The sequence below is a fragment of the Artemia franciscana genome, chromosome 1, assembly GCF_032884065.1.
Source record: "Artemia franciscana chromosome 1, ASM3288406v1, whole genome shotgun sequence".
Taxonomy (NCBI): Eukaryota; Metazoa; Arthropoda; class Branchiopoda; order Anostraca; family Artemiidae; genus Artemia; species Artemia franciscana.
Window position 1 is genome coordinate 4472812 of NC_088863.1, and position 23892 is coordinate 4496703.

The following is a 23892-nucleotide window of genomic DNA, read 5'->3' on the forward strand; positions in this document are numbered from 1 at the left end:
GAAACTACTACTACTACTACTACTAATAACTCACTGCAGCACCAAGCCACCTGAGGCCAACACAGCTACGCACGCTCCTCCTCCAACCTAATCTATTTAAAGCCTCCCTCTTTACACCCTCCCAGGAAGTTCCCATTTCCTTTAAATTCTTATTTATGACATCCTCCCAACCCAGACAAGGACGACCTGCTTTCCGTGTAGCCCCAGACGGTTGGCCAAAAAGGACAATCTTTGGTAATCTGTCATCCTTCATCCGTAGAACGTGGCCTAGCCAAACTAAGCACAAGTGCTAGATACGTGATTGGCAAAACCGGAACGGATCTGCTCTCTTTGGGGGAGTTGTGCGGGGGGAGGTTAACTCTGAAAAACTAGAAAAATTAGCTATTTTTAACTTACGAAGGAGCGATCAGATCATAATGAAATTTCATTTTTAGAAGGACCTCGCAACTCAGATCTATTATTTTAAATCCCGACTGGATCCATTCTCATTGAGAGGAGTAGGGGGGGGGGAAATCTTGGAAAAGGTTTAGAGTGGCAAGATCAGAATGAAACTTTGTGGGAAGAATAAGCACAAGTCCAAGATATGTGACTGACGAAACTGGACCGGATCCACTCTCTTTAGGGGGTAATCCGGAAAAATTAGGAAAAAGAAGGTATTTTTAATACGAACGGGTAATCAGATATTAATATAATTTGATATTTAGAAGGATATTATGCTTCAGAGCTCTGACTTTAAATTCCGACCAGATCCAGTGACATTAGGGGGAGTTTGAGGGGGGAAACGTGAAAATTGAGGTATCTTTATCTTACGAATAGGTAATCAGATCTTAATGAAACTTCAGATATATAAAGATCTTATGTCTCAGATGCTCCATCTTTAGTTCGAATCGGACCCGGTGACATAGGGGGTTGGAGGGGAGGGGGAAAACAGAAATCTTGGAAAACGCTTAGAGTGGAGAGATTGGGATGAAACTTGATGGGAAGAATAAGCACAAGTTCTAGATACGTGATTGGCATCATTAAAACGGATCCAGTCTCTTTGGGGGAGTTGAGGGGGGGGGGGAATTTACTTCGAAAAAATTAGAAAAATTGAAGTATTTTTAACTTAAGAACAGGTGACCAGATTTTAATGAAATTTGATATTTAGAAGGAACTTATATCTCAGAGCTCTTATTTTAAATCTCGACCGGATCTGGTGACATTGGAGGGAGTTGTAGGGGTTTGGAGGGAGTTGTACTGAGGCTGCTGATATTAAAGCATTATGTAAGTGTTTTTATAAGTTTGCGAAATATTTGTTGAAACTTCCGCCTTGATCAAGCAACAGCAGCATATCAAGGAAGTATGGAGTGGCCCAGCCCGTAATTGCCGTGCAGAAGCGTCTAATGCGTTATAGGCGAGATCTTGATCCGACAAGTGATATATATAGACTTCTGCAATAGATGATAATCTGTTGTTGTTACGTTCCATGTTTTTTGTTGTTTTTTTCATAAATTTTCCTACTCCATATTTTGTGTATTTATGCATTATGATGGGCAATAAAATTATGATAATAATAATATTCTCCCAAAAGAGCCGGAGAGTTACCCACCACTCACCAACCATCAGCGAAAAGCAGCATTTGGTCCTCAGAGCTGGTACTAGCAAGGGAACTTTCAACCTATGATTGCTCCTCAAGGGATCTTTTCCTGCACCTTGGTCAGAGCTTCATATGCTTAGTGGAATTGAATCCACTGGTCCAGTTCTTGCAGCCATTACCTGCTTATTTCGAAACAATATAGGCAATTGATTCTGCAAAATCCCCTGTCTCATGATCAAACATTGAGCAGGACGGCCACTTGTTGGACGGTGATTGATTTGAGTTGAATTAGGTAGCCATTTGTGCCTTTTTCTAAGAGATACTCAAAACGAAGAGGTCTCTTCTCAGAGGCACCATTACAAGATTGTCGTCACAATCCTCGAATCAACTATTAAAAGGATTGAATGAATCTTTCAAAATAAAACTGCCGCAGTCATCTTTTCTTATTGATGCACTGGAGCATCTTAAAACTTGTCAAGGGTTTTCTAGAAGATTGTTTCCTCAATTTACTTTTATGAGCTTCCTCATAAAAGTAAATATTTACGAGGTTCTTTTCAGTAATTATATCATAAAACCTTGTAAACGAATTACTCACATCTTCTTGATCACTCACAACCGACTGCTGCAAGAAATATCACAAAATTAAATCGAGGAAACAGCTATCCAAAGGACACTGGATAACTTTCACTTCTGCTTATAGTAAGTTTATTTTATCTCCTGACAGATTAATAAACCCGAAATCTTTTTTTCATTTATGCTTTTAATTCTACTTGCAGTAAATTCGTTTTATCTTCCAACAATTATTTTTCAAACTAGCAACTAAACTATGCACATTATTTATTTCCAAAGATGTAAAATGTATAAAGAGATCCCAATACAACTGGTTGTACTGGGCATTTTGTTATGAAAAAAATGTCATTCAATAAACTTTTGGGGGTGTAGCACATGCAGGAGTTGTTGCTGGTAGGTATAGACCATTTCTTGTTATTACTGGCACGATCTCAGCTTGATTTTTCATTTAAGGTATCATAAAGTCCCCAAGTAATTTTATTATTGTCACAAAACGTAACTCCAAAAACAGAGACTCACAAGTTACTTTTATGTTTGAAATTTGGCCATCTTTATAGAAAATCCGTAGGTAACTCTCCAGGTGCTCTCAGAAAGTTGGACTGAAGATCAACTGGCAGGAAACCAAAGCTAGGCTCTTTGAGCCCACCACGCCCCGTCCTACTGTAAAGGAGGTCAACCTTGGGAGTAACCAAGTAGATGTGGTGGAAGACTTAAATTACCTAGGATCTACTCTGTCATGGGATGGCTCGATCACAAAAGAGCTTACATTTTGGAAAGTCAAAGCGTTAGCAATTGTCAGGAGGTTGACCAGCATCTGGCGAAAGCCAAAAATAAGCCACCATGCTAACATGCGCATTCACAATGCGTCAGTAAGCACCGTGCTGCTGTACGAAGTGGAGACGTGTCCAGCTGCAAAATCTATCCTTAGCTCCGTCAATGTTGCACAGACCGAGCATCTTTGAAGCATCGAGGGACTTCACTGGACTGACTTCGTTAGCAACCAGATCCTCCTGTCACGAACTGCACAAACTCTGTTCTCGACGCAGCTTGCCTGGCGTAGTATTTGGTGGTATGGACACCTCCTTTATACTTTAAACGACGCCCCAGCACGGGTTGCATTCGACTTCAGCCCTACCCTAAGCAGATGGAAGCAACCCAGAGGACGCTCCCCATCAGGTGGAAAGAAAAAGCCAATGAATGCATCCCCTAAGGCCGCATCCCAGTGGAAGCAGCTGCAAGCCTCACAAGCGATAGTTAAACCTGGAGGCACCTGGTCTCGTCGTTCTCTACGCCGAAGCTTCGGAAGGAGCCTTAAATCAAGTATATCTATTGTATATCCATTTTGTATGCCTAGGTCTTTTCAGTCTAATATAAACCTATGCATTGTTGATTATAGTTAAATAGTAACAGTAAAAATCAAACAAATAGAGCTATTTTTTAGAGCGTTTAGTGTTAACCTGTTCGTTGAAGCTCTAATAAAGATAGTGCAGAAATTGAAATTTCTGGAAAAAAAACCCTTTTTTTAATTTGATGTTTTGCGGAAAGTATTTGTTTTTCAGATGCATTCATTGGTCAATATTTTGGACAGAATAAACTACAAGTAGCAAAAATGCATCGCGTGTGGCAACCTTAGTGACAATGTAATTTACTTTTGCAGGTGAATTTAGTTATCCAAACAGAAGAGGCAGATATGTCAAATTATGTGCCCAATGGAGAATGGGATTTGGTGGATATGCTTGTGGAACACAATGTTGTATATTATTCGTGTTGTCCGGAACCCTATCCTGACATAACGTTCCATATGATTCTTAGGAGACGGCCGTTATTCTACGGTAAGATCTTAAAGTTAGTTTGATCTATTAGAATTATTAAAATGATGAACGAGATAGGTATTTCTTTTCTGCCTCTTACGTTCAAACAACAAAAATTTTCTTAAATACCATGTGCAATTCTTTTTCTCAGCATGTCTGAGTAATTAAGATTTAGTTTTGAGCGAGGGGTCTTCATTCCTGACCTATCGGTGTCCACTTCATAAAGCCACTTGTTCCCTATACGTAGTGACCTCTGCACCACCTATAGGCGTTAAAAGTAAAATAGTTTTTCAAGATTGAAGCTGCAATAAATCATCATCAATAAATAAGCAACCAAGTCAAACTCAAAACGAGGAGAAACTTAGAGGAATGGGGTTGGCCGGGAACATAATTTGCACTCTCTTTTGCACTCGGCACAACTACGCGGCAGGCTGGTGTATATTGATTCTCACTGTCACTTTTCATCTAATTACAGACAAGTTGAACAGAACGTTGCTGTTGTTTCTTATTCCATGTCTTTCTCTTTAGTTGCTCAGAGTCATTTTGTTATTTTGTGCAGTTTTGAACGTGTCATAAATTCTAAATGTTAATTCCTCCTTCTATCCTTCACAGACGCAAAAATAACATGTTCTTTATTCAATTGTGATTTTCTGCAATTTTTTTTTTCAACTGGAAGTAAGGGGCAACATTAAAAATTATAAAGAACAGAAATCATTACGTATATGAGGGAGGTTGCCCCTCTTCAACACCTCGCTCTTTACGCTAAATTTTTTTAGTACTTTTAAGAAAAGCTTCTTATTTTTCTATTTAAACGAACATTGTATTTCAAGAGTCCTTCTCGAAGAACTGGGACAGAATTCAAACTTCAGCGTAAAGAGTGAGATGTTGAGGAGGAACAACCCCTTCAAATACGCGATAATTCCTATTCGTTTTAAGTTTTAACGTTGCTCCTTACTTTCAGTGGAAAAAATCAGTTTTTTCTATTTAGTTTCTGATTCTTTTTTCAATAGTGCCAGGAAATCTGGCTACACCTCCACGGAAAAATTCCTGCTCTCCACGGACTTATTCTCTAGAGTCTAGACAATTCAATCCTGATGAAAATTTACCCCAAAAAATTACCCTTAACATCTCCACACGTAAAACTGAGTTGGCAAAGAGAAAGCAAGACATAAGAAGAATTTTGTATAGGAATCCTGGCAAATTCCCCACATAAATCCCCATGAATAATTCACCCCCGGAAACTTCCCTCCCCATGGAAAATTATCCTTGCGGGAAATACTACCAGCAGAAAATTTGCCCCCACCCAAAAAATGTATGTATACTTCCTGTTAACAAATACTATACTTGGACATTGGGCACATTCTGTAACTTAACAACCTTTCCCCAGGGGCTGTGGGGGGTGATGATATCTCCAAAGGCAGGGTTATTCGACCTTTCAACTATGCTGAATAAAATAGTTATCTCAAAATTTTGATGTGACAATTTTGACAAAAAAAGTGACGTGGGAGGGGGCCTAGTTACCCTCCAATCTGTTTGGTCACTTAAATAAGGCACTGGAACTTTTAATTTCCGTTTGAATGAGCCCTCTCTTGATGCCTTAGGACCTTTGGGTTGACACGACCACCCCTGGGAAAAAAAAAACAAAATAAAAAACAAACAAATAAACACCCTTCCGTGACTAATCGTCTGGCAAAAATACAAATTCCACATTTTTGCCGATAAAAGCTTGGAGCCTTTACAGTATGGTTCTCTGATACTCTGAACCTGATGTGTGATTTTCATTAAGATTCTGTGACTTTTAGGGGGTATTTTCTCAGGCTCATAGCCTTCAATGGGTAAGACCAAACTTGATGAAATTCATATAATTGAAATCTTCATAACAGCAGAAGCAGATTCTTTTGATATATCTATAGGTACCAAAATTCTGTTTTTTAGAATTTTGGTTACTATTGAGTCGGGTCACTGTTTACTTACAGTTCGTTACCATGAACTAATGAATATGTAATATAGTAAAGTATAATATATTATGTGATATATATATATATATATATATATATATATATATATATATATATATATATATATATGCATACATATATATATATATATATATATATATATATATATATATATATATATATATATATATATATATATATATATATATATATATATATATATATATATATATATATATATATATATGTATTATATATATATATATATATATATATATTTTATATATATATATATATATATATATATATATATATATATATATATATATATATATATATATATATATTATATATATTATATATATATACATATATATATATATATATATATATATATATATACATATATATATATATATATATATATATATATATATATATATATATATATATATATATATATATATATATATATATATATATATATATATATATATATATATATATATATATATATATATATGTATAATATAAAATAATATATACACAAAATAATGGATAGTATTTATATAATTTAATATTAGGATTTAATATCCAGGTATTAGCAAAAAGTGCATATCTAGCTCAGGCAAATTACCATCAATCTTTTTAAGCATTTGAAAGCTAATTATTCCTAATAATTCAAGCAATGTTTGCTTGAACATTGCATTATTTGCCCACAATTTAGCTTTTCTTGGTAAATACCCACAATATTCAAAAAGTCATTCCGGAAGGTTATTTCCGGAAAAACTTGTAATGTGGATCCCTATTAAAAGGAGTTTTCAGTAGCGATAACCCCTGAAATGGACCATGTATTTCCTTAAACAAAAGACAGAAATAAATCACATGCAAAGGTTTCTCAAAGTTACTGAAACTTGTTAAGAAACTAAAAAATAAATCTATAAATCATTTTTAGAGTTAGCTCGTTATTTTCTAATAGCCAAAAATCAAACTAGAAATGGACAAAATTTACATACCAATTACTTATACCATTCTTAAATGCTGCTTTTGTTTTAGTAGCAATTCAATTATCTTCTCTTCATATTTTGGATTTTTTCCTTGCTGCAAGAAAATATTTATCCAAATATGAAGCATAATTTGGAACCATAGTATGTGATATTGAGAAAAAATATCATCCTTTCTTTTAATATTCAAAAGCTATTTCTTCCCCATATAGCGAACAAAGTCAATCCCTGCTGTCTGAGAGTCTTTTATCTTGGCTGGATACTTCGGGGATTTTTTTCGTAATAAATAAAATCACAATGTGAGACAAGACTTTGACAAGGGCTAAGGATATTTTTAAGGCAATGGATAAAGGGCTAAGGGTTCTTTTTCGTAATAAATAAAATCACAATGTGAGACAAGACTTTGACAAGAGCTAAGGATTGCCAAGAACAGAAACAGTGACACAAGGAACATGGTCTTAAAAGCAGTTAATGGTGAACCTAAATGTCCATGGTGAAGATATGCCGCGTCAGCGTCATCAGTCAATGGCAATGAAGATAGTTTTTAAGGATTCAATAAGTTAGATGCACCGATTTTTAGGAAAGACGACGGACCAACTACACTAATTATTGTTATGCATACACTAACTATTGTCATCCTTTTTTGAAGAAATCGGGCTTGTATTAAGTAAAGGGCTGCTACTGTTTAAGAAATTGTGTTGTCCTTTCACATTGGACCTTTCAAATACATTAACTGTTGTTATAATTTTTTTTAAGAAACCAGTTATCTTTTAAGAAAAGTGCTGCTACTGTTTAAGAAATTGTGCTGTCCTTTTCATTGGACCTTTCACATTCACTAACTATTGTTATCCTTTTTTTTAAGTTATCAGGCTTCTATTAAGAAAAGTGCTGCTACTGTTTAAGAAATTTTGCTGTCCTTTTCATTGGACCTTTCACATATACAAAGTATTCTTATACTTTTTTTTTAAGAAATCAGGCTTGTCTTAAGAAAAGTGCTGCTACTGTTTAAGAAATTTTGCTGTCCTTTGCTGTCCTAAGAAATTGTGTTGCCTTTTCACATTGGACCTTTCACATACACTAACTATTATTATCCTTTTTTTTTTAAAGAAATCAGGCTTGTGTTAAGAAAAGTGCTGCTACTGTTTAAGAAATCGTGTTGTCCTTTCACATTGGAGTCAGACAAAATAACTTTTGACACTCTTATCTAGTAGTTTTTTTTAAAAATTATCTATCTAGATAATTATTATCTAGATAATTATTATAGATAATAATAGATATATAATTATAGATATAATTATTATATATATATTATAGATATATAATTATATATATAATTATAGATATTATAGAAAATTATTTATCTAGTAGCTTTTTTTAAAATTAGGTACCAGCAGGGTGGTAAAGACGTAAACAAAATAGGTTTGACACTATATTACTGAATATTTATGAAAGAAATTTATCAAAGACATTTATAAAAATAAATGAAACCAGGAACAAACAAAAATTACCGAGTTATATAAATAACCGAGTTAAACTAAAAAAGGTGCAAACTAAGAGGAGAGGGGTTGATTCCGTCTTGACTTTTGAAGATCAGATTATAATTTGAAGTTTACTGAGAAGAAAACATATAAAATTTATTATATACCCAAAATTTTGAAAACAAAACATGAAAAAAAAAAAAAATCAGCAATGGATTTAAACAATATGTATATTAAACTGTCGATTCAATTTTTTTCCAGTTATCTCTGTTATAATGGTGATTTGTTTTTCATTTTTTTAATACGAAAAATAAAACGCATATCTTGAAATAAGGATTTTTTGGGGTAAAACACATATTATGTTCTTGGTTTTAGAAAAAATAGGCGGCATCATCTCCACTCCTCTTTGTTTCACCTCGTTTTTAATTTGATTCTTTTATTTGTAACTTGCAGTTGGTGTGGCGCTTCGCGCCACACCAACACCTAGTTGGTGGGGGCGCTTCGTCCCCCCCTGCGCGCGTAAGTCGTTACGTGCCATACTAGTTACGCGCCATTGTAGTTGTGTCCCTGTGTCCCCTCTGTGAATATAGATATATATATATATATATATATATATATATATATATATATATATATATATATATATATATATATATATGTTTTTAACCACGTAAAACTTGCGAATATACAATATTCTTCACTGTCCCGTTGTTTGTGCATATAAATAGATTGTCAGGTTTACCGACTCTTGAACATGCAACATATAATTGTCCATGGGAAAACAATCCGTATTCAGATCTATACCGCATTTTTCTAATGATTGCCCTTGGGCTTTGTTGATGGTAATTGCTAATAGAATATTCCCTGTGTCCCCGTCGTCATTTATATATCCCCCATGTGCCCTTCCGGCGGCCCCATTGTAGCTGTGTCCCTGTGTCCCGGTCGTCATTTATATTCCCCGTTTCCCGGTCGTCATTTGTATCCCAGTGTCTCGGTCTGTAATTTCTCTTTGAGTGTCCCGGTCGTCATTTATATTCCCTGTGTCCCGCTTGTCATTTGTGTCCCGGTGTCCCGATCTGTAATTTCTCTTTGAGTGTCCTGGTCGTCATTTATATTCCCTGTGTCCCGGTGTCCCGGTCTGTAACATATTGTTTTAGTTGTGCATCAATAGGCATCAATTCGATTGCTGTTTTGAACAGATGCACTAAATTATTATTTTTATGGAAAAGATGTTGCAACTGGGAAACGATAGTCCTTTCAACGTCGTTTTTTTTTATCATCGGTATCACTTTCAAGTTGTTTGGTTTGTTTTACCTTGGCTTGTCTTTCGTCACTATGAAATACATATCGCCGAACCTTTGTTTTTTTTACTAAAATCTGGTAGGCATTGATGACCTTATCCAAGTCAAAATCCCAAACCCAATCATCATCGCTATCATTTTCAGTTTTGATACGTTTTGACTCTCGCTGTCCAGGTTGATTTTCATCTAACTGCGCGGTTTTGCGTTCTTTAGCTGCAAGCCTTTTGGCATTAACTCTTTGAGCAGCTTCCTCGGCTGTTTCTTCTGTCATTTTAATATCTATACTAAAAATTTCTCTTTGAAACGCCTTCTTATATACTTATAATGACGTCATATGCAAAGCCTTTGACGTCATATACGAAGCCTTTGACGTCATATACAAACATACAATATACATACATGACGTCATATTGCTCAATCCTTATAATACCGTCAGTGGACAAACATGACGTCAGTCGACAAACAACTTATTTTTATATATATACTAGCTGTTGGGGTGGCGCTTCGCGCCACCCCAACACCTAGTTGGTGGGGGCGCTTCGCACCGGTCTGTAATTTCTCTTCGAACATTCCCTGTGTCCCGGTCGTCATTTATATATCCCCCCTGTGCCCCCGGCGTCCCTGTTGTAGTTGTGTCCCGGTCGTCATTTATATTCCCTGTGTTCCGGTCGTGATTTGTGTCCCGGTGTCCCAGTCTGTAATTTCTCTTTGAGTGTTCCGGTCGTCATTTATATTCCCTGTGTCCCGGTCTGTAATTTCATCAGTTGACAAACATGACGTAAGTCGACAAACAACCTCATGACTACATACAGCTCAATCCTTATAATGACGTCAGTCGACACACAAACATGACGTCAGTCGACAGACACACGAACAAACAACTTATTTTTGTATTAAATAAAAAAACGAGTTTTTTTAAATGAAAGTAAGGAGCGACATTAAAACTTAAAACGAACAGAAATTACTCCGTATATGAAAGGGGCTTTCCCTCCTCGACACCCCGCTCCTTGCGCTAAAGTTTGATTCTTTCTCGCAACTCTACTTTTTAAAACAATAAAAAACTTTAGCGTAAGGAGCGGGGTGTCGAGGAGGGAAAGCCCCTTTCATATACGGAGTAATTTCTGTTCGTTTTAAGTTTTAATGTCGCTCCTTACTTTCATTTAAAAAAACTTGTTTTTTTATTTAATTTCTGAAAGTTTTTGAATTAATGCATGTCTGATTTTGCCTCTCCGTACATAAATTATAAAAATGAAATTTGCATATTAATTCTTTTTTTGGCTAAATGGCTTTCTCTTAGTTTTGATCAGACGATTTTGAGAAATAAGGGGTGGGGAAGGAGGTCTAATTGCCCTCCAATATTTCGGTTGCTTAAATAGGCAACTAGATCTTTTATTTTTAACGAACATTTTTATTAGTAAAAAAAATACGTAACTTAAGAATTAACTTAAGAATTTTTTGATTATATATATGAGGGGGTTGGTCCCCTCGTTAATACCTCGCTCTTCACACTAAATCTTGGTTTATCCCAATTCTTTAATTATGACCCCTGAATCAGAAAGGCCGTAGAATAAATAGTTGAAATTATTTAAAAAAATTTTAGCATAAAGAGCGAAGTATTTATCTCCTCCTAAATACCTCGCTCTTTATGCTAGAGTATTTTTAGAACCCCTCATATGCGTAATAATCTCTGTTCGTTTTAAGTTTTAATGCTTCTCCTTACTTTCAATTGAAAAAACTTTTTCATGTTTACATTTTCATTGGTTTTTTTTATAGTAATGCTAGAAAGTCCTGCGCCCTTTTCATTGAATTTCTCTTCCCCCATGAAATGTTCCTCCAAGGAAAGATCCTCCCATATAGCCCCCTCCCCTGAACCCCACACCCAAACCAAAAAAATCCCCCTGATAACGTCGGTACACTTCCCAATAACCATTACTGTATGTAAACATTGGTCAAAGTTTGTAACTTGCAGCCCCTCCCCCAGGGACTGTGGGGGGTAAGTCATCCCCAAAGACATAGTTATTATGGTTTTCGACTCTACGGAACAAAATGGCTATCTCAAAATTTTGATCCGTTGACTTTGGGAAAATAATTAGCGTGGGAGGGGGCCTAGGTGCCCTCCAATTTTTTTGGTCACTTAAAAAGGGCACTAGAACTTTTCATTTCCGTTAGAATGAGCCCTCTTGCAACATTCTAGGACAACTGGGTCGATACGATCACCCCTGGGAAAAAAAAAAACAAAAAAAAAAAACAAAAAAACAAATAAACACGCATCCGTGATCTGCCTTCTGGCAAAAAATGCAAAATTCCACATTTTTGTAGATAGGAGCTCGAAACTTCTACAATAGGGTTCTCTGATACGCTGAATCTGATGGCGTGATTTTCGTTAAGATTCTATGACTTTTAGGGGGCGTTTCCCCCTATTTTCTAAAATAACGCAAATTTTCTCAGGCTCGTAACTTTTGATGGGTAAGACTAAACTTGATGAAACTTATATATTTAAAACCAGCATTGAAATGCGATTCTTTTGATATAGCTATTGGTATCAAAATTCCATTTTTTAGAGTTTTGGTTACTATTGAGCCGGGTCGCTCCTTACTACAGTTCGTTACCACGAACTGTTTGATAAATAGATAGATATCTGTTTGTTTTACGAGAAATTTTGCGAGAAAAAACTGGTTTATTTTAAATAAATCAGTGACAAAGAATAAAAGACAAGCATCATATTGATTAATAAATAAAAATCCAAATATTTCAACTCCACATTCGAAAGCCCTTATCAACAGAAATGGAAAAAAGAAAACAGAAAAGTCTTCTAAAGAAAAAGACCAAAAAACAATACAACAAGGGAAAAAACAAAATACAGTTTCCTTGCATAAATCAGGGTATGGGGGTATACATTTCCGGAGGGGGGAAGGTACACTGAATATCGTTTTTAGGTTTGTAATTCCCTTCACAAGCTAAGCTTGATCTCCTAGTGCTGCATGATAAAACTGATACCAATAAGAAAAGAGAATGCGTTGGTACAGCTTGTACATGCACATAAAATTTCTAAATTGTGAAAAAATACAAATATTTTGTTTAAACTCACTTTATTCTATTCTCAGCAGACATTTTGTAGAGCAAGCTGATGCAAAGATAAATGTCCCACAAGTAGCACTACGAAACAGGACGTTATCAGCACTTATTAGGCATTCCAATTAGAAATAAAAGAAGTTGAAGCTATATTGGATTTTCAATTCAATACTAGAAAGAAAAATTAGAACAATTATATTATTCCTTGAGCGGATACCCTTTTACAAAATTCCATGACCAAACTACAACATATTTGACTTATCTAGTTATATCATTATAAAAAGCACTACGTTATTTTCTTTTTCAACGATTTCTTTTTTATCGGGGAAATTAAATTCACGGTATATTTACCTTCTTATTATTGAATGATTCCATGTCTGTTCTATTCACAGATATAGAGGTGTAAGGTTTCAAAGGCAATACATTTGGAAAAATATTAATGTGGAACATATTATTAATTGTAATGGACCCCTAATTTCCTTGTTTTCCTTCTGTTAAAAAAAAGAAGCATGGATTAATTAATAGAAATTAAAGATATAGAATTAATAGAAATTAATAGAAAATTAATAGAAATCAAAATAAAGAGCAAATTTTACAATTAAAAAAAGTAACAATTTTAAAGCTACTCAATAAATTACAGTTAAAACTTATTATTGGGGGGCACTACTTGATTGCCCTCCAATCACTTTTGACTCTTAAAGAGGGCTCTAGATCTTTGTAGCTTCTTTAAAATATTAGTGACATTACTAGCTCTGATACAGCAGCGCTGCCTATGTCCTTATGTGCCCGATTGTGCTTATATTTAACATCTGCCGATCCCTTTTAACATCTGCAAGCATGTAGTTTTTTCGTTTAATTGAAACTGCCCCCTCCCCAAATATTCCCTAAAAAGTTCCAATTTAATTCCATTAGTGTCGTTGGTTGGAATAACCGTAGGAGCAGCATTAAATGTATACCCACAGTTTCTTCTCAATAGTTCAAAATCCACCACAGCTAACCCCAAAAGTTGTAACCTAATAATGTAGGCCGTTATTGTCATAGAACTTTTTTAACAATCCACATGATCATAGTTCGCATTGACTTAGTTCAACATCCGCCTAAATATTCCTTCAGAGCTTCACCTTAATACCCTTAGCTTGTGTAGTAGCAATGATTGTAGTTGCGGTAATAGCATTAGTAGCCGTATGTACATAGCAGCTTTGTTTTTTTCAACATCTCCAACACACGATTAAAGTTTCTATATACCATCAACGGTCCCTGAAGCATATCTGATACATCCTCTTGAATATTTATGTGGCAATAATGTGTTTTGATTTAGTTCAATATAGTTTCAATGTTGCCCGAAATTTGTGCCTCAATACCCCTAGTCTTAGTAGCAGTAGTAGCAGAATTAAAAGATTAAATCAAAATTAAAAGACGAATCACAGGGAATCAGGCGGTGAAGTCAGTCAAAACTGGTACCGAACCCCAGAGAAGCAACTTTTCAAAAGATAGGTTACTTGTGTTATATTATATAATACTTTTTTATATATTATATATTTATTACATATTATATTATATAACATAAGATGATGCAACAGGTGTGTTGCATCGTCATGCATATGATGATTATCTTTCTTTAAAGTTTCATGTTATTTGAACATTCGATTCCATTGAGCTAGAGTCCGTTTTTTTTACTATAATTATACTATACTTTACTTTTATTACTATACTTTTTTATATATTATATATTTATTACATATTATATTATATAACATAAGATGATGCAACAGGTGTGTTGCATCGTCATGCATATGATGATTATCTTTCTTTAAAGTTTCATGTTATTTGAACATTCGATTCCATTGAGCTAGAGTCCGTTTTTTTTACTATAATTATACTATACTTTACTTTTATTACTATACTTTTTTATATATTATATATTTATTACATATTATATTATATAACATAAGATGATGCAACAGGTGTGTTGCATCGTCATGCATATGATGATTATCTTTCTTTAAAGTTTCATGTTATTTGAACATTCGATTCCATTGAGCTAGAGTCCGTTTTTTTTACTATAATTATACTATACTTTACTTTTATTACTATACTTTTTTATATATTATATATTTATTACATATTATATTATATAACATAAGATGATGCAACAGGTGTGTTGCATCGTCATGCATATGATGATTATCTTTCTTTAAAGTTTCATGTTATTTGAACATTCGATTCCATTGAGCTAGAGTCCGTTTTTTTTACTATAATTAAATAAAAAAAACTAGTTTTTTTAACTGAAAGTAAGGAGCAACATTAAAACTTAAAACTAACAGAAATCACTCCGTATATGAAATGGGTTGTCCCCTCCGCATTGTCCCCCTCGCTCTTTACGCTAAAGTTTTTAATTGTTTTAAAAAGTAGAATTGTGGCAAAGAGTCAAACTTTCACGTAAAGAGCGAGGGATTGCGGAGGGGACAACCCATTTCATATACGGAGTAATTTCTGTTCGTTTTAAGTTTTAATGTCGCTCCTTACTTTCAGCTAAAAAAACTAGTTTTTTGTTATTTAATTTCTGAACGTTTTTGAATTAATGCATGTTTGTTTTTGGCTCTCCGTACATAAATTATTAAAATGAAATTTGCATATTAATTTTTTTTGGCTAAATGGCTTTCGATTAGTTTTGTTCAGACGATTTTGAGAAATAAGGGTTACTTAAAAAGGCAACTAGAACTTTTAATTTTTAACGAACGTTTTATCAGTAAAAAATATACGTAACTTAAGAAATAACTTACGTTAACAAACTTTTATATTCTTATATTTTTAATTATATATATGAGGGGGTTTGTCCCCTCGTTAATACCTCGCTCTTCACACTAAATCTTAAGTTTTGTCCCAATTCTTTAAGAGTGACCCCTGAATCAGAAAGGCCGTAGAATAAATAGTAGAGATTACTAAAAATACTTCAGCATAAAGAGCAAAGTATTTATCTCCTCCTAAATACCTCGCTCTTTATGCTAAAGTATTTTTAGAGCCCCTCATATGCGTAATAATCTCTGTTGGTTTTAAGTTTTAATGCTACTCCTTACTTTCAATTGAAAAAACTTTTTCATGTTTATATTTTCATTGTTTTTTTAATAGTAATGCTAGAAAATCAGCGCCCTTTTCATTGAATTTCTCTTCCCCCATGAAATATTCCTCCAAGGAAAGATCCTCCCACATATCTCCCTCCCCTCAACCCCACATCCAAACCAAAAAAATCCCCCTGAAAACGTCGATACACTTCCCAATAACCATTACTGTATGCAAACACTGGTCAAAGTTTGTAACTTGCGGCCCCTCCCCCAGGGACTTTGGGGGAGTAAGTCATCCCCAAAGACATAGTTATTATAGTTTTCGACTATGCGGAACAAAATGGCTATCTCAAAATATTGATCCGTTGACTTTGGGAAAAAAATGAGCGTGGAAGGGTGCCTAGGTGCCCTCCATTTTTTTTGGTCACTTAAAAAGGGCACTAGATCTTTTCATTTCCGTTAGAATGCGCCCTCTTGCAACACTCTAGGATCACTTGGTCAATACGATGACCCCTGGGAAAAAAAACAAATAAACACGCACCCGCGATGTGTCTTCTGGCAAAAGATACGAAATTCTACATTTTTGTAGATTGGACCTCGAAATTTTTTTATAGGGTTCTCTGATACGCTGAATGCGATGGTGTGATTTTCATTAATATCCCTTGACTTTTAGGGGGTGTTTCCCCCAATTTTCCAAAATATGGCAAATTTTCTCAGGCTCGTAACTTTTGATGACAAAGACTAAATTTGATGAAACTTATTAATTTGAAATCAGCATAAAAATCCGTTTCTTTTGAAATATCTTTTAGCATCGAAATTCCATTTTTTAGAGTTTCGTTTACTATTGAGCCGGGTCACTCCTTACTACAGTTCGTTACCACAAACTGTTTGATCTTCCTTTTTTCCTTAATTTTCCTTTCCTTTTTCGCTTACTATTCCCTTTCTTTTTCTTACTCGTCCTTTTCTATTTTTTTTCACTCGTTCTTTTTTCTTTACTTGTTCTTTTCTTTTTCTTACTTTTTTTTTCTACACGATACGGTGTCATTAATATATTTAAAACCCATGCAGACTGGTCCTGTAGGTCTTCTCCAGGTATTGTTGACCTTACCTTGATTATGGTTATAATCTAAGGTTATGGTGTCATCCATAATCTTATATACGTAAATGCATTTTTTGTGTGTGTCAAAAATAGATTTTCTTTTAAATATTGTGTTTTTTAAATTGCAAAATACACTAACTGTTGCAATTACCTTTAAAATGAGCCTTTAAGCAGCAATCTAGTGATGTCTCAGTGCCCAGCTAGCTGCGTTGAAGAAAAAATGGAAAAAAAGAAACTGAGAATCTTCCTATGGCGAAAAAATGACTTTCCTTCTTTTTCAAGCCAATGGATTTTCCTTTTGATTCAAGTCAAGGGACTACATGTTTTCCGTTTAGGGTTTTCGGTCAAGGCAATTTTAATGGCCAATGGATTTTTCTTTTCATTCATGCCAAGGGACTTCATGTTTTCCGTTTAGGGTTTTCGGTCAAGGCAATTTTAATGGCCAATGGATTTTTCTTTTCATTCATGCCAAGGGACTTCATGTTTTCCGTTTAGAGTTTTCGGCCAAAGTAATTCTAATGGCCAATGGATTTTCCTTTTCATTCATGTCAAGGGATAATTTTCTATAAAATGTACTTTCCTTTCTAGTTTTCAACTTGATCCTTTCCAACCTAAATATTGTTTAAAATATCGCTCGTTTGATTGTTTAAAGTACCTTTACATAGGATAAAAAGAGAGGATTCCTATTTCTAAGGTCCATATCCTTTTTTGGCAAATTTTAGCTATGAGTAGTACAAAATATCCACTCCCTGTATAACCCCTAACACCAAAAACATGTTACTATGCGCACTGAAAATTTTTTTGGCCTAATTTGAGACTTCAAAAATCGATTAAATTTGATTTTTGTAAAAATATTTTTTCTCTTTTGAGGTCTGTCTACGCGTCTTGCACGTTTCAAACCGATAAGAGACAATGGAAAACGTAAGGAAAATTTTTGTGCCTATTCCATCTCCTCTTTTCCTCTTCGTTTAATGAAAGTCTACTATTATTTTGGGAATTCTCGAAAAAATCCCTAGTACTTGTATGATATACGTCTTACCGCTCAAGTTGTTCATTCATTGACGCATTATAAAAGCGGTTTTTTTGGTCAGTTTCTTTCAGCTTTACGTGAGACAAGACAAACAGAAGTTACAGAATAGATGGGAAATATATAATTTGGGCTATATATTTGAGCATCAGGGGGTGGAGTGGGGTTAAAGCATTGGACAGTGTGAAGTTAGAAAACAATTCTTAGTACGAGTATGTGGAATAATTTTACCTAAGAAAATAGGCATGCAACTTTATGCAAATATACAGCCCAAATTTGTTTCTGAAGTATTATATTTTATCTTACTTTGATTTAATTCATTAGGACTGAGTGTCAGAGAAACATATGAGAAGAACATTACGTAGGGCGTATTAAGTAGCACCAAATTTCCTTATATTTCCTATTACCTAGATCATTTCCATATAATATTCTTAAAATATCAAAATGTACTTTCCTTTCTAGTTTTCAACTTGATACTACCTTGTGTTCTCATCACAGGGATAGCTTTGATGAGCTTTTACATGCCTTCTGATTCAGGAGAAAAGGTCACCTTGGGAATAACCACTCTTCTATCTATGACTGTGTTTTTAATGGTTATTGGGGAGAGCATGCCTCCAACTTCAGAAAAATTGCCGCTAATTGGTGAGTACTCTTAACTTCTCATAATGACATACCAAAAATCCATGGATCTAATTTTATTATAATCTTAGATTCATACGTCACTTTTAACATCATTTGCATTTTTAAAATGAGTAGGGGGAGCAAACATTGAAATGAAAAAAAAAATAAAATTAGATATTTTGCTTAAAGGTTTGCAATCTATGTAGTCGTGCTTCCACTATCTGTGAATTTATATTTGTTTATGCGAATTACCCCAAAAGAGAATCACACTTACTGAAATCTCCCCCAAATTGCAGTTAATTTAAATTAACAATTTTTACTTAGTGTGGACGTCTGTATATTGACAGTTAATTTTCAATAAAGCTTTTGGAAAAAACAATATTTTCAATCGTGAAAATCCCGGAAAATCCCCGAAATTCTGGGGTAGTGAATGCACTGTCATATAATTCTAGGCAAATTTTCTCATGTTCGTAGCTTTTGATGACTAAAGTTAAACTTAAGTGAATTCTTCGTGTTTAGAATCAGCATAAATTAATTTTTTTATACATTAATTCTTATCAAAATTCTAATTTTTAGAGTTAAAGTTACTATTGGACATAATCACTCCTTACTTACAGTCTGTCACTACCAACTATTTGATATAGACTCAAGTAGATTAGGCGAGTTTATTAGATACGGGCCGTTTTTTTCACCAGCACCTTGTAAACTATTCTAGTTTGCTCGATGTAATTTTCTTTTACCTGCTTTTAAAAACACACAGAGAATTAAACTCCAGGCATCTTTACACATTAGTCACCAGCTTTAGAGTGAGTTAGCTTATAAAATAGCCACGTTTGTTCAAATTAGCTTGTGCATAAGCTTCAAATAGTATTTGTTTCGAAGTTGTTATGCGCGGTAGCCACATGCCAGCTGAGTAAAGTAAAAAAAGACTGAAGCAAAATGTGTTAACTATGATTCTTCTACATATTATAAAGTAAGAATTGTTAAGCTTAAAAGCCACGTGTGTTCAAATTACCTTGTGTATAAGCTGCAAGTAGTATTTGTTTTGAAGTTGTCAGGCGCGGTATCCACATGCCAGCTGCGTAAAGTAAAAAAAGACTGAAGCAAAATGTGTTAACTATGATTCTTCTACATATTATAAAGTAAGAATTGTTAAGCTTAAAAGCCACGTGTGTTCAAATTACCCTGTGTATAAGCTGCAAGTAGTATTGTTTTGAAGTTGTGAGGCGCGGTATCCACATGCCAGCTGCGTAAAGTAAAAAAAGACTGAAGCAAAATGTGTTAACTACGATTCTTCTACATATTATAAAGCAAGAATTGTTAAGCTTAAAAGCCACGTGTGTTCAAATTACCTTGTGTATAAGCTGCAAGTAGTATTTGTTTTGAAGTTGTCAGGCGCGGTGTCCACATGCCAGCTGCGTAAAGTAAAAAAAGACTGAAGCAAAATGTGTTAACTATGATTCTTCTACATATTATAAAGTAAGAATTGTTAAGCTTAAAAGCCACGTGTGTTCAAATTACCCTGTGTATAAGCTGCAAGTAGTATTTGTTTTGAAGTTGTCAGGCGCGGTGTCCACATGCCAGCTGCGTAAAGTAAAAAAAGACTGAAGCAAAATGTGTTAACTACTATTCTTCTACATATTATAAAGCAAGAATTGTTAAGCTTAAAAGCCACGTGTGTTCAAATTACCTTGTGTATAAGCTGCAAGTAGTATTTGTTTTGAAGTTGTCAGGCGCGGTATCCACATGCCAGCTGCGTAAAGTAAAAAAAGACTGAAGCAAAATGTGTTAACTATGATTCTTCTACATATTATAAAGTAAGAATTGTTAAGCTTAAAAGCCACGTGTGTTCAAATTACCCTGTGTATAAGCTGCAAGTAGTATTTGTTTTGAAGTTGTCAGGCGCGGTGTCCACATGCCAGCTGCGTAAAGTAAAAAAAGACTGAAGCAAAATGTGTTAACTACGATTCTTCTACATATTATAAAGCAAGAATTGTTAAGCTTAAAAGCCACGTGTGTTCAAATTACCTTGCGTATAAGCTGCAAGTAGTATTTGTTTTGAAGTTGTCAGGCGCGGTATCCACATGCCAGCTGCGTAAAGTAAAAAAAGACTGAAGCAAAATGTGTTAACTATGATTCTTCTACATATTATAAAGTAAGAATTGTTAAGCTTAAAAGCCACGTGTGTTCAAATTACCCTGTGTATAAGCTGCAAGTAGTATTTGTTTTGAAGTTGTCAGGCGCGGTGTCCACATGCCAGCTGCGTAAAGTAAAAAAAGACTGAAGCAAAATGTGTTAACTACGATTCTTCTACATATTATAAAGCAAGAATTGTTAAGCTTAAAAGCCACGTGTGTTCAAATTACCTTGCGTATAAGCTGCAAGTAGTATTTGTTTTGAAGTTGTCAGGCGCGGTGTCCACATGCCAGCTGCATAAAGTAAAAAAAGACTGAAGCAAAATGTGTTAACTACGATTCTTCTACATATTATAAAGCAAGAATTGTTAAGCTTAAAAGCCACGTGTGTTCAAATTACCTTGTGTATAAGCTGCAAGTAGTATTTGTTTTGAAGTTGTCAGGCGCGGTGTCCACATGCCAGCTGCGTAAAGTAAAAAAAGACTGAAGCAAAATGTGTACATATTAGAAAGCAAGAATTGTTAAGCTTAAAAGCCACGTTTGTTCCAATTACCTTGTGTATAAGCTGCAAGTAGTATTTGTTTTGAAGTTGTCAGGCGCGGTATCCATATGCCACATGCCAAAAGCAATTACCTTTTGTATAAGCTGCAAATAGTATTTTTTTTTTAAGTTACCAGACGTGGTATGCATGTCAGCTACTGAGCTAAATTCGAGCGACTCATGGTAACAGTAACTGAAACTTGTCTGAAGTATTATGATGAAAATTACACTATTAAGTTAAGCATTACAGAGAAGTTCCTATATAGAAAAAATGTGAAGATTTGAATTTTCTTCGAGAAAGATGATCATAGGTGCGTGTTCATTTGTATGTTTTTTGTTTTTTTCCAAGGGGTAATCATATATTTGTACAGGACTCATTAGAAAGGAAATCGAAAGTCCTATTGACCTTTCTAAGTAACAAAAAAATTATTCCAGAGAAAATGAGCGCATCCTGCTGTTTTGTTTTGAAAAACAAAAGTTTTCGTCCAAATGGTGTCAAGAAGTAACCAAGTGAAAATTTTGAAAGAGTCGGTTGAATTGAAATTATCGAAAATCTGTACATTGAGCGTGCGGTGACGCATTCATTCCTAAAAAATTACGTAGTCTATACAAATTATACAGTTCATAATCACATTTGTTTTAAACCTTCAATTACTGGTTTATTCATCTGAGGCTTGTTATAGTATGTACAATTGTAGTTATGTTAGTATAACTACAGTCCATTATGAAGCCATTTCTCCAGGCATTATGAGGGAGGGTAGACGGATCTTTGTTTAGTTGGGAGAGCGTGGCTGAAACCTCAAAAAGTGTTCTTTTATGCCCGATTTTTAAGTATATATGACCTTTCAGATAGATATAGCAGGAGGTTTAGGATGTGGAAAGACGTATAAATTATTGTCTGGACTCTCTTTGTGCCTTTAATACCGGCGTTGTGGGTGATAATTCCCCTCTCATTGTAGACGATCTTTTACTGCGTAAAATGAAGTGTTATATTCAATTACCTACCACCACAAAGGGGGAAGTTAGGGGGTAGGCATCATGAGTGCCACCAGGAAATAATTTTTTGGGGAGCGGAGCAAGTTCTACCAACTGCTCTGTTTTCACCGAGATCTGGAAGGTAATTTTCCTCATTTTTCTATTTATATGCATTGTTTAATATCCTCTTCTTTCCCAAGGGCTTTAACCCTACTGGTGTCCATGAAAAAAATCCTCGTAACAAAAATCGTTCGAAGAATTTTCCTCGAAAGCCGGGCTACCCTATAATCAATTTTTGACATTGCTGATCCCCTTTTTAATAAATGCTTGGATGGTTGTCATTCCCAGGCATGATTGTAGTTTTCGAAGCATTTTAGCAAATATTAACTATGAGTGCAAAAATAGGGTTGAATGAGGGACTAGGAGCCATGTTTCACATGTAAGAGACCCTTGGATCAAACAGCTGGAAGTAAAAACCTGTAAGTGAAGAGTTATAATCTTTAATAGAAAATGAGACTCCAAAATACTGAAACTTTTTATTACGATATGTGCAACAAAAAAAATCTATTATTTATGTGGACTCTAAACATGCAAAATGTGTTAATTTTAATGTTCCTCACTAAAAGCTATTAGAACATGAAAATTTATATAATTATAGAATTTGAAATTGACAATATTTAGGGGGAGGGGTGTAATCCTTATGCAAGCTCTGCAATATAATTCAATATGTATGAGAGCCCTAAGGTACTATCTACAAAGTGTGAAGTCGCTCATTTAACTTATGACATGGATTGTTTTTTTTGTTGTTTTTTTTTTTTTTTTAGTTTTTTTCGGAGTTATTGCTTTGCTAGAAGCTTCTAACGGGGCTATTGTGATTCTAAATTTAAAGTTCTAGCGGCTATTTTAAGAGTCAAAAGTAATTGGAGGGCAATAAACCCCCACTGACAATGCCTGTCATTTCCTCAAACACATCCAATCAAAATTTTGAGATACCCATTTTGTTAAACACAGTTGGAAGGTCCAGTAATTATGTATTTAAGGATGACATCCCCCCTCTACAGCCCTCAGGGCAACGGCTATAAGTTATACTAGTAATTCGTTATTAACATATAAGGTCCTTATGGAAGGGGTGGTCGTATAAAATTCAGAGGGAGTTCATTCGATTGGAAGTTGGAAGTCTTAGTTCCCTTTTCAAAAGTCAAAAGTGATTGGAGGGGATCTATCCCCCACGTCCTCTTTTCCCAAAATGCATACAATATAATTTTTGAGATAGCCATTTTATTCGGAATAGTCCAAAAATCATATAACAAGGCCATTTGGGGTTGGAACAAACCTTCCTTAGGAACATAAAAGTAATTAACATAATGCTTTTTGATTTGGTGGAGGAAGCATTAATACTTTAAACATGTCCCTTGTATTTGAACCAATTGCATTTGAACCAATTGAACCAATCCTTGTATTTGTACCAATATTGTAATACTGCTCTAAAAACTTTATAATTTTTAAACAGCCAAAAGAAAAGCCTTGGGAAGTTGTAATTTCAGGAATGACTAAACTTAGCTTTGGCCCGGAGGGGGGGGCATGAAATTTGTTTAGACTAATCATACACAATAATAAACTACCAGAGCCTGGGGGCAAGGACTAAAGTTTTACCACGGGGGCA

At 34.7% G+C, this 23892-nt stretch overlaps 1 protein-coding gene across 4 annotated transcripts in view; it reads left to right on the top strand.

Moving 5' to 3' along the window:
- Positions 1-23892, top strand: part of LOC136024704 (neuronal acetylcholine receptor subunit alpha-10-like) — a 644557-nt gene that overhangs the window by 512582 nt on the left and 108083 nt on the right. For all 4 annotated transcript variants that reach the window (XM_065700127.1, XM_065700144.1, XM_065700123.1 and 1 more), the window contains exons 6-7: positions 3804-3978; positions 18421-18600. In XM_065700127.1, coding sequence (XP_065556199.1) covers positions 3804-3978; positions 18421-18600 — 355 coding nt within the window. The remainder of the gene's footprint in view (positions 1-3803; positions 3979-18420; positions 18601-23892) is intronic.